The following is a 16,708-nucleotide window of genomic DNA, read 5'->3' on the forward strand; positions in this document are numbered from 1 at the left end:
TTTTTCCCGAAGTGCCATAACCATTTTTCAAGCAAGGCTTCATTAAACTACCTAATATTTCAGCCCCTACCTACCTCCACCAGCAAACAAATCTTATTCCAAGGACTTAAAAGATATTTAAAAACTTGAATTCTTATGAAATTGGGAAAATTTCGCTCAACATCCACAAACATATATTTGCAATATATTAATGTGCATAGGTGACTTAATAACATGAAAAAAGCCATGCAAACTACGAGTAATTCTTATAGCAAGCAATAAGAGAAAAAGGGTTCACAACTTAAGTAGGCTACTAATCAAACAAGCTTTTACATTTGGTGAGCTATACATCTATGAAACCTACATATTGTGACTACTTTCAAGTTGCTTTTCTGCATCAAATTTCCATATTTTTAAGTTTTAAAGATTTTCACTGTTTCGACCTATCAAAGATCTCCCTCGACCAATAAAAAATGTTCAGGTTTTAAGGCCAAAAGTCTCTGCCTAATTCGATTGATGTTTGATTGATGCTCGACTGATCGAAAATTTCCAAAAAAATTTTTCGATTGATGATCGAAAATTTAAGTTTTTTTGGTTTCTTGACCGATTAGACTTTTCATGCATCATTTGTGATAGGATTCACATGCATTACATTGTTTTCTTTATCCATCTTGCATTTTTGCAGTCATATCTCTTATTGTTTTCACACATAACATGCATACACTTTGCTAAATTGGGTACTCAGCTTGATCTAAAATTGATTGATTAATTTTTGAGTTCTGTACAGTTTAGTATATACTATTTTTCTTGATGTGTAAACTATTTAAAGTTGGAAATTTTTTTTTGAGATATGATGGATAATAAATGTGCAAATATTTTCTCTACTCTTGAGATTGATTTGAGTTCAAAATACTTTGACACATGAAAACACATTGCATGCTGATTTTTATATCATTGAGATCTATTTTTTATAGTCTTAACTGATTGTGCCTGAAGTGTTAGCATGCATTTGTTTATAGGTCACATAGTGTCAAGTTTGTATATATTGAAAGAGTGAATATTTGTATCATCTTTATCCTCAATTTTTTTTGGTTGGTTTGTGTCTTTTTAGTTTTCCCCACCTCCTAAATGTTTCCCAAAACTATTTTTCCCAAAACTTGTTTTGTTTTTCCTATTTTTATAGAGGGAGAAAGATTTTTTTTTTTTTTTTTAAAAAACTTGTGTTGTTCATAGGGCAAGTTGTTGCTCTTTATTGGGGGAGTTGCCTCTATTTTCTGTGCACTTATATTTTGTAATCCCTTAATTTTCTATTTCTTTTTTTCTTGTCCTCTATTGTGTATGTTTACTATCTACTCTTTGTTTGAGTTGTCTTTGTCAATACGTGACAAAAAGGGGGAGAAGAAATAGATGAAATTTGGGAATCCTGTTTAAAAAATTATGTCGAAAATACAAGAACAAAAATTATTTAAATCGGTTGCTATAGCTACAAGGGCTTCCAATTACATAAATAAAAAAGAATAGCAAGCTAAGTCAATACATATTAGATAGTGTCGGTTTTAATAATATTCAAAGCGACCTACCATATAACTAAAACATCTTGATGTTCTATAATCACAATAATGTATAAAGAAAATGAAAAAAAAAATGTAAAATAGAAAAAGTTGGTTCTTATATAAAAATATATATATATATATATATATATGTATATATATATATATATATATTTATATATATATAAATATATATTTGCATGAACAAGTACGAATGTTCTTAGGGTAAAGGTTAGGCTCGTTGATCTATTGGCACCGACTGAAACTGGTCTGACCGCACCAATCAGCCCCCCTTAGAGCTCCACCAAAGATTTCCGGCATGGTGGCCGGCGGCATCTCTTCTATACCGACATTGAACCAGTGCGGCCATCAATGCTGAGATGTGCACACCACCAAGAACCAAACCGCACCAAATATGTTTAATATATACATAATTTTGTTTTTTTTTTCTTTTTTAAATATATGGAATGCTGAGCACGCTGTGATCTCAGTTTCTCATGCCGTGGCCCGTGCTCTGTTTAAAAATATATGGCATGCTGAGCACGCCATGCTCAGACTCTAAATTTCTTTTTCTTTTTCTTTTTCTTTTTATGAGGACTCTTAGTTTCTTTCTCACCCGCATGCGAAGTCAAAAAAATAAATAAATAAATAATGTTAGTGTGCCTATCAATAAATAAAAAATGTTAGTGTGTGTCAGTCCTAAAGTTTGAATAGTCTCACTTAGGTCTTGTCTAAGTTGTCCTGCATTTAAACAAAAAAATATATAAAAAAAAATAATAATAATAATAATAAAAGATGCTGTATTTGGTTAGTGTTTTAAGTCATTGTGTAAGTTTTCTTTTTTTTTTTTTTACTCTCAACCACACACATACCCAATTGTCTAACACTCTAACTTGTCTCTTTCTCTCTTTTTTAGACTTTTGCTCTCAGTCTCTCAGACTCAACTCACTCCATCACTCAGCTCAGTCAGACAGGTGGTTTGTAATGGGTTTTAATATTTGGGTTTGTAATGGGTTTTGAATCCTTTTATACTTACATTTGATCTAAGTTTTGATTTGTGGTTTGAATCCTTGAGTTTTCTAGGTTTGATTTTGGTTTTAGATATCTCTTTCTATTTGTGTGTGTGATAGACAGGTGGACACCGACCACCGCGCCGATTAGAACCGCCACCGAGGTTGCCGGAGAACCATTTCTCAGGCGCAGTGGTGGCTTGGGTTTTTAGGAAACTGAAGATTCTAGTGCGGTGTAGAAACGGCCACAAAAACCGACCGCACCACACCGTGCACAACCCTTGTAAAGGTTCACTTTCTTGTCACTAAAATTATACTCTAACATGGCACACTATATTGAATTACTTGAAAAAATCAACTTAGTCATATAAAACGTCCCCATCGTTGTATCAGTCATACAAGTGGGTTTGGTGAATGCTTCTTTTTTTTTTTTTTTTCTTTTTTTTTGGGTAAATGTGAAAGGGAAGTTATGAAGAAGATTAATTATATTCTTAGTTTAGTCAATTTCCATGGGGACACGCTCTTGACAATTCATATAGCTGGTCACATAGTATGAAACCTATTTTTATAAACATATTAATTTACTCATTATAAGCAAAAGATACTACAATTTGGTTTCCTTCACTGACTCAAGAATTATGTTAATCAATATTGTCTAGCAGACGTGTCAATCATGGTAATATGTTGCGCCAATCATCGAAATTGATTCCAACAACTTTTCATCTTATATTTTGTTATTTGGTTTGGAGAGTACCAAACCGTGCCACTAAACAATAAGCTATTGGCTAAGAAGAGAAAGAGTTACCCCTTGTTGTGTTGCCCATAAATAATAGACCTTCAGTAGACAAAATGGAAATTATAAGCAAAAAGATATTACAGTCAAGGCCGACCCAACCTAATTTGGGGCCTAAGATGAATATATACATAGGGCCTTTTATATATAAATATTAATTAAATAAAATTATTTAATATTAATTAAATTGAGGTTAATTTGATGTATTAAATACATAATTTAATGAATAATACTAACTAAAATTAAGGTTAATTTCATATAGAGAATTGAATATCATAGTTGAAAAATTAATTTAACAAAAAGAATTTTTTTTTTTTAAAAAAATTAATTTATCTTGTATATATAATGATACATAGTTAATTACATTTATAATCTATGATATTAATTGATGTGTGGCTTTGTACTAGATTAGTTTACTAATATTAAAGTTTCAAACTATTAGGGAAGATTAATCATCATTGATGATCTAACACATTTGCAAAAAAAAAAATTAAAGCCTTGTTGGAAATAAAAAAGGAAAATACTAAAGGTACTACAAAATGTTCACAATATAATGTGACAATAATAGTGAAGGATGAGCTTCAATAATATAACTAATGAATATTTAAAATACCTTTTTGTGATTGGTAACATGTGTGAGAGTGCCCTTTTTTGTGACACTCAGGCCCAAGGATCCCGGGCCTAAATAAAAGGTTTGGTGAACCGGGCCTTGACTCACTGCAGCTAACGAGCTGTTTAAGAATCAAGTGGTATACAGGGGATGCTCCTGACAATATAAAAAAATGACAAGCAAGGATATTCGTATTGAAGAATGCCAAAAAAAAATCAACAAGGTAAATTCAAAAGGAAAGAAACAGGATTAGCAATGTGATACAAAATTAATGCTGAAGGGATCCTGGGAAATATGAGGCATATTTCATTAATACATTGTCTGTTTAATTACAGAAAGCTCACTAGGACGTGATACAAGGTTCAATCGAGTTCAAAAATTACAGTCTTGAGTGGCTATTTCAGCCTTCAAAACTTGCAAAGTTTGATTCTCTTTGAATCCGAGTATGTGCAATAGTGGCTTTTACAGGATACCGGGAAGTAATGTTTGTTTTTCCCTTAGTATTTTTTCTTTCTCTTCACCACAGATTTACTGATAGTTTTTTTATCTAGAAAATCTCTTCTTTTTTAAGCTTCTCTCTTTTTTTCGCTGCCCTTTCTTCGCAATTCATTCCTTCCTTTTATAATGGAGTTTTGGTCTTCCTGGGGAACCGTTGGTTCCCCTGTTTTACCCTTTTGCAAACAAAGCACGTCCTGTACCTATCACTCGGTAAGTCCCATTTCCATTTTTTCTCATTCTTTCCTTCTTTCAGCTCTGATTCTTTTGAAAGTTCCTGGTTGGCCATCTTCTTTGGGATGTGCTGAGGTATGCCCTTCTCGGCATCCCCGTTTTTGGCAGTTTCCACTTTTCCCTTTTCTTTCCCATCTGGGAGGAATCCTGTTCTGCCAACTTGAAAGCCGCTTGTTATCACTCTTTTTTTTGTACTTCCCTGTTCTGGTTCCCCGAGGTTTTTTTCTGTCTGTGCCATGAGAGGTCGCTGGGTTCTACTGGTGCTTGTGTTCTTTTGCTTTTGTTTCTTATTTTCTTCTTCTGTCTTTTTCTTTTGAGCTGTCCTAGTCTTCCTTTGTCTTTGTGCCTGAAAGGATCTGTGCCTCTTGATGGTTCCTGAGGATCCTTACTTCTTATCCCTTGTCGTGGTTCTCTTTTTTTTTTTATGCTTCTTCGTCTGGGCCTCAAGATCCCCTAGGCCTTTTTATTCCTTCATGGGTCTCCTGCATCTGCTACTTTGGGCTTAGCTTGATTTTTCCTTTTGGGCTTGACTCATTCTTTTGGGCTTCCTTCACTATGATCCTTTTTAGACCTCAACAACATGTTAGTTTGTAAATCTATAATAAAATTTGTGATATCCCTAACATCACTAATAATAAAAAGTACACAATAATTTGAAAAAATTCATATTTCTTATTAAATTTTGGACATTTTACAATGATATGGAACCTTTTTTGTAAAGGGTAAAAAAAATTTGTGGTGGGCCTTACGCCTAGGCATAAGTTGCCTAGGCCTTGGGCCGGCCCTGATTACAGTTTGATTTCCTTCACTGATTCAAGAATTATTTTAATCAATATTGTTTAGCAAACGTGTCAATCATCGTAATATGTTGCCAATCATCGAAATTGATTCCACCAACTTTTCACATTATATTTTATTATTTGATTTATTACTAAGTTACTCGACATGTTTGTCACAAGAGATATCTCATGCACCTGAATGTTGTACCAGTTATAGATAGAAGGAGAAGACTATGGAAATAGGATAAGAATTAAGGAACTTGTTCTACTATTCGTGGTTGAAGAGATATATAGCTTGGACTTTTTCTTTTACCCAATTATCTTCTAAAATATCTATTTCAAGTATTTATCTATAGCCCCATGGACCCTCTACCTTGATTATATTGCGCTTGCCTCCCCTACCAATCAAAGAGAACAAATTACACCCTCTCTCTCTCTCTCTTTATATATATATATGTGTGTGTGAAATTTCCTTTTGAAAACTTGGACTTCCAGCCTTTGCCTTAGCAGCGTACCCACAAGACATGTCCCCCACCCTAGCCCTTGCCTTGACATCAGATGTTTTCACTATTTAAACTATTTAATTATAACCAAGCATCAAGTTACATGTTTAAGATTTGTATTAATTTACAATTCATAATCAAGAATTACGTTGATATATCTAATTATGTTGCTACGTTATTTTCTTATTGAAGTTGTCAAATTATATTTTTATATTTAGTAACATATATTGATTATTTTCTTGGGATAATAGGAGACTCTAAAAAAATTATGAATAGGCTATAACTCAATTAACTGTTGAGTAGCCATAAACAATCTTAAGGTATAAAGTAAAACAAAAAAAAAAAAAAAAAAAAAAAAAAAAAACAAAAACAAAAACAAAAAACAAAAAACAAAACATAGTAATTGTGCCGGTTCTTAGGTTAGGCCATTTCCTCTGTTAATAAAACTAGTATATAACCTACACTTTGTGCGGGGCTTGTATATATTGTTCTAATAACAAAGTAGTTCATGTATGAACATTTTTATTAAAAAAAAAATGATATCCATTTATTCTAGTGGAAATCATGTAGAAAATAGTGCAAATATATCCAACAAAGAACAGTACTCACAAATAAATAAAACAAAATCAAATGTGATAAAAAGTGGGAAACAGATTGCTTAGCAATTTTATGGAAAGATTTGAAGTACTATCTGTAGCAAAAATTGAAAATTCTTGCTCACGCTGCTTTACCGAATAATAGATTATTTTAGTTTTAAGATGCTTTTCAAAGTAAAAAACTTCTCTTGAATCACTTTTTTGAAGTAAATTCTCTGTATTTTTGAGCAAAAGGGTTGTGGGGCCTTTTTATAGAATTGAAAGAGAAAGAGCAGAGCTCTCCCCAAGTGATGTTGGGGGGGGGGGGGGTGGGGGGGATAGAAGAGGTATTAGTTTTTCCTCGTTGTGTTTGGTTTGGGTTGAAAAAGTGGAGAGATGAAAAACTCTTTTGTTTGGTAAAAAAACAAATGTAGTTTGTATAAATTTACTCTCACATGTAGTGGCAGCTCTAGAAAATTTTTCTAGAGTGGTCGTTAAGAAACTTAAATTATACAAAATATAATAAAAAAAGAACTTCATATATTAACAAAAAAAAACACGCAAATATATAAAATCTTACAATTTCCTTCTACAAATTTTCTTATTTTGAAATTGTAGTATGATAGTCTAATTATCAATACTACAAGCTACATCTCTTTCAAAATCTTAGTTAAATAAAATTTTCTGGCCTTTTTCTTTTTGTTTGTAAGGACCTAATATATTGTTAAGGGGACGAAAGTTTGGCTACAAGCTTAGTTGTAGCCTAAGGCTACAAGTCTTACTAAAAAAAATAACATGGCTACTATTGGGGACGTTTTTGCGACAAGGGCCGAAAATGTGAGAAAGGCCCAAATCTCCCCTTGGGTTCTTTAGAAGTGTTTATTTATGGAGAATCAAGCCCAAAATTCCAAATGTATAATGAACAAAAGGCTAATAATGCTTTGACAAGAGAAAATCAAAATGCTAATAATGAAAGTGTAGAAAAAAGCATAAAAACATTAAAAGTCTGAAACTTCGACCCACAGTCACACAGAAGAAGAAATTGAGGAAGAGAGGGAAGGTTTTCCTATACCCATATTTCCACCCCTAAAGTTCAGAATTGTGAGAATGTCTCTTAGCTTAGTGGGTTTTTGCTCTGAAGTTTCAAGTCCTTAGGTAGAACGTGGCTTGGTTGTTTTTTAGTTGAAGAAAGACTTTTCTCTTAAGTTTGGGTGTTGCTCCCCTGGTTTTGAATCTGATTGTGGAATTTATATTGAGTTTGGGGTTCTCTAAGTGACTGGTTTTTAGTCAATAGAAAAGGCTTTGGACCCCAAGGTGTTAAGCAAGTAGTAATTTTCAGGTTTGCTTTTATTTGAATAAAAGGAAGGATTACTTTTATCATCATTAAGGGAAATGCTTGAGTAAACCCTCATTGGCTCCTCATTTTCAATTGTTTCAGATCATTGGGAGGCTCAACTAGATGAGAGCTAGCAGCTGAAGTTGGCCAATGAGAGCCAACCATTTTCAATGGAAAAAAAAAGGTCCAGACAGAAACTTTAGGCCACAGTCACCCAGAACATAAAAACTGTTTTGGGGTGGAAATTTTGGATACAAGACCTCCTCCATGAGCCCGAGGTGCTACCAGTGTCCCTTGCCCACTTGGTAGCACACATGGGCTGGGCTCATGCAAAAAATCCGAAAGGAACCGACCCATACCCTCCAAACCACACTTCCTCAATTTTCCCATAAGTTGCATGGGCTTGGGCCATGCTTAAAAGAATAAAATATAATATAATACATGAATTGAGCTCACAAGAAAGTCGGGCTTGCTTGAATCGGGCTTGTACGAAATATGTCGCGAAAATGGGTATCAACAGCTACATATTTTGAAGATCTAATCGTTAAATTACATGTTCTTTATGTTCTTAAAACACATGTCAGATTTCATGCCAATCGGATGGTATTCATTATTCAATTCATAAACTTATTTTTTATGTATAATTTTGATTACAAAAATTTGAAATTTAAACATTTGAGTGATGGTATAGTTATTGATTTTTAATCTTCTTAAAATTTTGCAAGTATGGAGAATATAAAAAGAAAATGTAATCCAAATGTGGATTTGTCAAAATTTTCATCCAATAAAAAAAATATTTAGTAGAGCTGTAGTTTTAGTCTACAACCAAATTTGTTATCAAACTTTGTCCAATGTTTAATTATGTTGGGCTTAAAAAAAAATTCGGACGGTCACAAATTTTTTCAACGATAAAAAAATCCAATTTTTTTTTAGAAATTTATATATAATAATAATAATGTTTTCTATGTCAGGATGGTCCTTTATGACCACCCTAGACCCAGTGTGGAGTTGCCCCTGCTCTCATGCCCTTATTATAATATAAAAATATATATATTGTAATTATTAAATATAAATTAGTACTAATTTTCGATTGAAATTAATAAAATATCATTTTAATTAAAATTAACATATTACTCAATCCACCATTTGATTCAAAAAAAAAAAAAAAAAAAAAGTGATATTGTATTTTGTTCGCATTAGTTTATGTGCCAAAACCCCGTTTTTCACAAAAATTTTAAAAATTATCTTTTTAATCACAAGGTTATAGGAATGTTTTAAATAATGAAATTTATCCCAATTGGATGGTAGATTATCTCATTTTATAGTTTTAAGGTCAAAATGATCAAAATATACATGTTTACCAATCCTTGACCGAGTTGACTAGTAGTTAAACTAAGTCAAAAATTTTCCCAAATGATAATTTTCATCTTTCCGTAGTAAAATTAAAATTTCCATCCATTGTTTGAAATATTGATTGTAGTCAACCCACTTTTTGACCTCCCATTTTGACTAAAAAAATATGACTGTTGGATTGGGATAATTTATGGCCCATGTCATATGAGCAAGATCTCACCACAAAATAAAATAAAATAAATAAATAAAAAATAAAAATAAAAATCTCTTGGGGATTAAAATTGGCGACGTATCATTAAAGTGTCATTGGAAAATTCTAGTGATGAATTTTAATTTGGTGAGCTTGATTTATTAAAATCTCAGTCAAATAAGACGACTTTATCAAAAATCGAAAAACCACTTTACTCTATATTATTATTTATTTAAACCTTAATTCTGCCCATTTTCCAAAGCATCAAGCCCATCAACTTGAAATTTGGAAATAAAAATCAATGATATTTTGGAAGTAGGCATTATAAGCTTTTCAAGGACAAAATGTTTGATAAAAAAGGAGGTCAGAAAGTCTAAAAAGATTTAGTTGAAAAATAGGCCAAAGTTAAGGAAAACCAATAAAATTACTTTCTTTTTTTTTTTTTTTTTTTTTTTTTTTTGGTACTAACTTCGCACGAAGATTCTTAATGGATCTTAGACCCAAAAAGCACATGCTTTCCTGAACTAGGAGTAGTCCTTAACATCCTGGAACAAAAGGCTCGATAAAAGGACGTCCGAATTATATTTAGTCGGGAAGAATAGCCTAAACCATGGAAATTAATATGGGCAACCAACTTTAGAGGATAATAACTTTTAGCATGGAGCTTCAAATGACTGGAGGCCGGAACCTATATATGGAATTTACGCTACGAGATCTTTCCGTGCACACCAAGATCACTTAAATCAGATTTCGGAAAGGCCTTCAAATTAGTCTGCAAAATCAATACCTGAGATGGATCAAAACAGGATTTAAAGCTGGAATAAACATTGAATTTTTATACATGCACAGCTTGAAGCTGCGCATGGACCAACATTCACAGCTTGAATATGGCACTTGGAACATAAAAAGTTTGCATTTTTTTCTTTAAAGCTTTCTTGTTTATTATGTCCTATGCTTTGTTTATCTCCTGTGTATAAAAGTTTGCATTTTGGCTTAAAGTTGGTTCCTTTGATATTGAAATCCTTGTTTTCTTTGTCAAAGTTTGAATCTTGGTCTTGGGCTTGCTTTCTTTTTGTGAATATTCATCTATGCATGTTAGTTTTCATGTTTAGGTTCAAAGTGTAACCGTTTTAGACAAAGTTTCAATCTTTGTTCTCAAAGCTTACATCTTTACCTTAAACTTCCCTTTTTTTTGGGTTGTCATGTATGAGGTTTACTTTTTAATAAGTCCAGCATCATATTCTTTAAAGTTATATCCTTTTTCCTTGGTCATCATAGGATTAGAACTTTTATTGTCTTGATGATGCTTGTGTCTTGATGATGTTACTTTGATGATTTTAGTTATTACTTAAAATAGTGAAATTTAAGATTAAATTCTAAACAATTTACTATCCTTTTGGATAAGTGTTGTGGGGATACCTAATATTTTCCTCACACGTAATCGAACTTCCAAATCTTTTACTTTTGGTTCAAGACGTTGTTTTATTTTCTAGCTTAGCTAAGAAGCCCTAGGGCTTTCCTAGTTAAATTTAGGAAATAAAATTAATTAGACTTAGGTGATCGATTACACCTTAAAATCCTAATGGCTGCCAAGCATTTTTTTTTTTTTTTTTTTTCTTGACCAAAGTTCTCTTATATGAATCCTTTAGAGGAGCTAGTATGCCCACTCCAAGGGTCGTACCGAAACCGAATGCAATGACCCACCCCTGCAGCATACACTAGTTCAAAAAAACTCTCTGCACTTGCCTTAATATTCTTCCATAGTTCCATATCCCACACCCATGAGTCCCTCGTAGGGGTGAGCAAAACGTCACCGGAGCCAACCTAACCGACTAGTGCTGATGACACCGTCCCAACTCTACTGCCGACCGAATGAGCCGAGGCCGGCGTTCAGGGGCGAAGCCCATTCCGATGCCGGTGTGGTGCTACCACCAAAGCTGCAAATCCAAAACCAATTTTATTCCCGAACCGACCGACACATTTTACTCAGTTTTTTTTTTTTTTTTTTTTAATAACAAAACGTGGTCGTTTCACTTAGTAATTTAACCCAAAAAAAAACTATCAAAACGGTGAAGTTTTAAGCTAGGTTTTCTGATTTAAACCCTAGTATAAATATATATTTTTCTCATCAAATCACTTAAGTCTCTCAATCTCAAAAAACCTCTCTCAGTCTCTCTCTCGCTTTTGCATCTTGCCTCTCGCTACTCTTGGCTCGGCTGGCTCACCAGTCACCACTAGCCACTGCTGGACCACTGGAAACTCTATTGCTTTTAATCTTTAGTAACCACTGCGTGGGTCATGGGTGAGTGCAGGCAGGAGATCAATGTCAAAAGCGTTGGTTAGTGTAGGCAGGAGATCAGGGTCGTGGGTCCACGCTTGTTTGTAGTTTCTAAATTTCTAAGGCATTTGCTTATATATCAATTGTTTTCAAGTTGAGTTATTTGGGCAAGGAGCTGTTTATGTGTGAAGATGGACAAGGTGTTTTTTTTGGGTGAACTGTGAATAGGTTGATGTTTGAAAATTTTGTCAATTGAACATTGTGTGAAGTCTTGAACATGTTGTGTATTGATAGTGGGCTTGAAGCCCAATTTTTTTAATTAAAAAAAAAACAGTTTTATGTGTGAATTGTGAACAGGGTTTTTAAAAAAGAAGTTTGTATAGAGGGATAGGGTTTTTTTTCTTTTTTAAGTGTGAACTGTGAATAGGCTGATGTGTGAAAAGTTTTTCAATTGAACATTTTGCGTGAAGTCTTGAACATGTTGTGTATTGATATTGGGCTTGAAGCCCAATTTTTTTTAATTAAAAAAACAGTTTTTTTTTTTTTTTTTATATATATTCAAACAGACCAAACCGATTAAACCGACCGCAAAAACCGCACCGCTATAGATTGGAAAACCGACCGTGGTCAGTGTGCATCGGTTTCAATTATGAAAAAACCGATCTCTATCGGTTCGATAATAAATTTGAAAAAAAACCAAGCTGACCAAACCACGCACACTCCTAGACTCCCTCATACATGTCTAAGGCACCAGTCCCCTCTTGCCATACCATATTTGATTGCTATAATCTAACGTCATAACCTGTTACTTTTTTTCCAAAGTGCCATAACCATTTTCCAAGTAAGGCTTTGTTAAACTACCTAATCTTTTAGCCCCTACCTACCTCAACCAGAAAATAAACCTTATTCCAAGGTCTAAAGGATATTTAAAAACTTGAATTCTTATGAAATTGGGAAAATTTCGCTAAATGTCCACAAACAAATATTTGCAATATATTAATGTGCATAGGTGACTTAATAACATGATAAAAGTCATGCAAACTACGTGTAATTCTTCTGGCAAGCAATAAGAGAAAAAGGGTTCACAACTTAAGTAGGTTACTAATTAAACAAGCTTTTACATTTGGTGAGCTATACACCCGTGAAACCTACATATTGTGAAAGGGTCACTTTATAAAATTGTCTCCTAAAATAATTGAGAGAGAGAGCGAGAGAGAGAGAGAGAGAGAGAGTGTGAGACTTGAAAAACCTATAACCTTAAATATTTTTTATTCATTTCTTACGAGAGTATACTCACTGTAATTCAACATAGTATGTTGCACTTGCACATATAGCATCCACAAATATTACATTTCCTTTTGGGTAAGTCCACAAATATTACTTTGCATGATGAAGGAGATCCTGACACAAACTAAATCGACATTTATTTTTTGTAGAGGGACAAACCATTCGTCTCACAAAAACTACATTATGATATATTTTACATCTTTCAAGTAGTATATAGTTATCTATATTTCTTTCTTATGTGAAAGTTGTATATATATTGGAGATTGGTGGTGCACTTCAATATGCAACCCTTTGTTTACGCATTCAACTTTTGTGCAAATAGAACTTGCCTCCGATATTCCCCAAGAGCCCATATAGGAAAAATGTTTCTATATGAAGAGTAGTTTAGTGTACAGTTCCTCATAAATACTCCAGTGATTTCCTATTGCCAATAACAATTGGTTATACTATGCTTCAAAAAATATTTTGGTATGTAGAAGTTATTTGACAAAAGAAATGAAAGCCTTATCTAAATTCCTTGGATTTTGAATAAACATGAATTACCTGTTGAGGGAAGTCACCATCTTCCATTTGTGCATTGATCAGCACTCTGACTCCACGATGAATTGGTGTTGGATCTATCTCGGCCTAAATTTATAAAAACATTTAGAATCAGGATATGGGATCCATCTGCACTTCCAAAGCAATCACTAAAGGCTCACCTTCTAAATTTTGCTATCATCTAATACTTAAGTTTTAAAGTTTCATAAATTTATTTGTTTAGATCTTAATTTTTTTTTTTTTTCGTATGTATAATATCCTAGATTACGTGAATTGGATTTGATAAGTGTATGTTTATCAGGCCAAACTGAGCTATATAAGTGATTACGAGGAACCCCCATAGTAACCAGACTAGTGCTTTTGGGGCATAACTGAATATGTGATTGATATCATGACCAATGGTAGATTACTGATTGATATCTTGGATTACTCATTTTCATGACTGTTCCCCAACTAATTGCCAACTCTAACTATTGCTAAAACCTAAATCAGTCATGTTAATGTACAACTTATTAAATAATTTAGTTGAAAATGATGGACCAACCTGTCCAGCATCAATAAGCGATAACAGCGCCCATGCGGTTTGGACCAAATTTGCACGGTTGCCTTCTATATTTGTCCACACCTGTTGCACAAAGAAACTTATTTGAGTTCTCTATTTCCATTCCCCCCCCCCCCCCCCCCCCCCCCCCTTCTTTCTTTCTTTCTTTCTTCTGTTGTAAAAAATAAGTAACATTTAAATCAAAACAAATTTCCATACCTTGTTTTGGCTTGATAGGTAACTCTCTCCCCATCCACCATTAGGTAGCTGCTTTGATAGCAAAAATTCACAAGTTTTGCGCACTGCAGGACAATTTCTATAGTTTCTTCCACAAGCTGCCAATCCTCCTATAGCAAACCATGTACCATAGGTGTAGCAAATCCCCCAATGACCATACCTACATAAGTATTAATCTTGTGTAAGTATTGATGGTTTCTCCTTTTAGCATCAAGCAAAAGAAAGAGAAGAAAAAAGTAAAATTTGGTGCAGTCTCTTAATGATATTATCATAGTTGACTACTTTTATTTTCTGTCTAAATGTCAAAAGAAAACTGTGCGGCTATAGAGCAGTACTTCATGGTGTGAATCAAGAATATAAGCGTGTGCAAAAAAAAACATATTACCATGATCCATCAGGTTCTTGTACGTCTTCAATGTATTGAATTGCATTGGAAATGCTACTGTCTATTTCTGTTTTACGGTGCTTGGGATAGAATTTCCTAAAGAGTGTCAAGGCTTGAACCGCTGACGAAGTACATTCTACATACCTATAAAGTGGTTCAATTTTAATGTCAGGAAGATAACATGACCAATACCATGACAACTATTCTTGTGCTAGAAGATAAATTACTCTCTCTCAATAAGAGTATCTTCAAAGAACTCTGTGGGGTTGAATTTCTGCAAAAATAAGATACAAAAATATGGGAATGAGTGGTAAGTTTAAAACAATGGTTTTTTGCCATAAACATGTACACACCTATCTTACAAGGAAAAGTTGAGATATTGAAACAAGTTAGGGAGAAACTAGTAGTTTTATTGGAGAAGTTACCTCCAACCAACGGTAAGCTCTTTGAGGCTCCCATGCTGGGAAACCACCATTGCTACTCTGTATTGGTATTAAAAGAAAGTCAAGTATTAAAGTGATGCATTTCAGAATCATTAAACCAAATAAAGTTAAATAAGTGAAGTGGATAATATAACTCTCACACAACTTGTACTTAAATGTAAATTTTTCAAAAAAAAAATAAAAAAGAATCTGCAAGGTTGAATTCTTACTTGTAGAGAAAGAATGACATTCACAGCATCATAGAACCTGTTTGTCTCCATTTTTTCGCCAACAAGGTCTTGAGACATTTGTGAGAACAAAAGTGCAACCTGAAAAATCGAAGGTTTTACAAAATTCAAAATTTTTCCTTTGAAATGAACCATGAGAATATTAGTATAAATCATAAATGCATTAGAGTTGGCATTACTTTTAGCCCTTCTGCTGTGCAGTCAGAGACTTGCCAACCATGGTCCTGCATTGAAAAAGTCCATGCTCCTTTGCTAATGTGTCGGTACATAGCTTTGAAGTCACCAGAAGGGTTTTCTCGGACCTAGAAAATAAAATGATTAGGTTAAGCAATATCTTTCATAGAATCACGTGAGGAGTATTTGATATGTATTCTGACCTGTGAAGCCTTGACAAACTCATGTGATTTCCTAAGTGTTGACCAATACTCTTCATTTAGATTACAAGAGAGAATTGCTTGAATAGCAAAAGTCACATCCCACATCTGACTACCAAAACTCTGCATCACATAAATCAAGCATCATAAGTAAATGCTTTTAAGTATATGTGATTGCATCAACTTTCTCACATGCTTATGGATGTGCTAATTATGCTATTTTGCTTTTCTAGAAAGTCAAGTAACCAAAAGATGCAAGGGAATGGTCATAATCATATTACCTGAAGTTTTAAGCCATCTTCTGCAACCCAATAGTTGTCTGGAATTCTGGTTAGATGAAGCTTGTATGCCTCTGAATTTGGATCTTCAACCCAACGGGCAAGCAAACATAAAATCTATAACGCAAGTAACCTCGACAAATTTAGTTCAATGATGACACACCAAATACTTTGATTTTATATTTCTTTCATTTGAATTGAACTGCAACACAAGTATTGACCTTATTTACGCCTCCAATGCAAAGGTATCTGCTGTTTTCATCCTCATAACGTACATGACCAATTGCAGCTTTTAGTGCCTTCTCTCTCAACTTTGAAAAAGGCCAACGTGTCAGGATAGGCTCTGCTACATGGTGAAGAAAATCCCATAGCATATCTTGCATGAGGGGATGCGGATAGTACAAATCCTCCTAAATTAGCACATTGTGTAAGTTTTATGTAGGCATCAATTTTGTGAAAATTGCTATTAAGCAGGATATGATATTGATTTTTCTAACATGGACAAGAAATGTAAAAAAGACTTCAAATAACCTTAGCAACTGTACTCCTAGCCTGATTCCAGTTAACTTGATGGTAAGGCTCATTGTATAACTCTTGTCTCAGTGATTGAATCAAGTCGGTAATTGGACTGACAAATCTCTTCCCATATAAATAAGACATTGGCATGTAAACCAAACGACAGTAGCATAACATTTTTCCTGTATTTCGTAT

At 33.6% G+C, this 16,708-nt stretch overlaps 1 protein-coding gene across 6 annotated transcripts in view; it reads right to left on the reverse strand.

Moving 5' to 3' along the window:
* The window catches only part of LOC126707682 (lupeol synthase-like), a 108,390-nt gene that overhangs the window by 27,462 nt on the left and 64,220 nt on the right, over positions 1-16,708 (reverse strand). For 2 of the 6 annotated variants that reach the window (XM_050407516.1, XM_050407509.1), the window contains exons 7-19: positions 16,529-16,695; positions 16,219-16,407; positions 16,001-16,114; positions 15,723-15,842; positions 15,525-15,647; positions 15,328-15,426; positions 15,101-15,157; positions 14,903-14,949; positions 14,676-14,819; positions 14,273-14,450; positions 14,057-14,137; positions 13,516-13,599; positions 12,926-13,393 (exon numbers count right to left, since the gene is read on the reverse strand). The exons of the other annotated variants lie outside the window; for them this stretch is intronic. In XM_050407516.1, coding sequence (XP_050263473.1) covers positions 13,268-13,393; positions 13,516-13,599; positions 14,057-14,137; positions 14,273-14,450; positions 14,676-14,819; positions 14,903-14,949; positions 15,101-15,157; positions 15,328-15,426; positions 15,525-15,647; positions 15,723-15,842; positions 16,001-16,114; positions 16,219-16,407; positions 16,529-16,695 — 1,529 coding nt within the window. In that variant the 3' untranslated portion in view covers positions 12,926-13,267. Of the gene's footprint in view, positions 1-12,925; positions 13,394-13,515; positions 13,600-14,056; positions 14,138-14,272; positions 14,451-14,675; positions 14,820-14,902; positions 14,950-15,100; positions 15,158-15,327; positions 15,427-15,524; positions 15,648-15,722; positions 15,843-16,000; positions 16,115-16,218; positions 16,408-16,528; positions 16,696-16,708 lie in introns of those variants that run through there. 6 annotated transcript variants of the gene reach the window in all.

Source organism: Quercus robur, chromosome 11, assembly GCF_932294415.1.
Source record: "Quercus robur chromosome 11, dhQueRobu3.1, whole genome shotgun sequence".
Lineage (NCBI taxonomy): Eukaryota > Viridiplantae > Streptophyta > Magnoliopsida > Fagales > Fagaceae > Quercus > Quercus robur.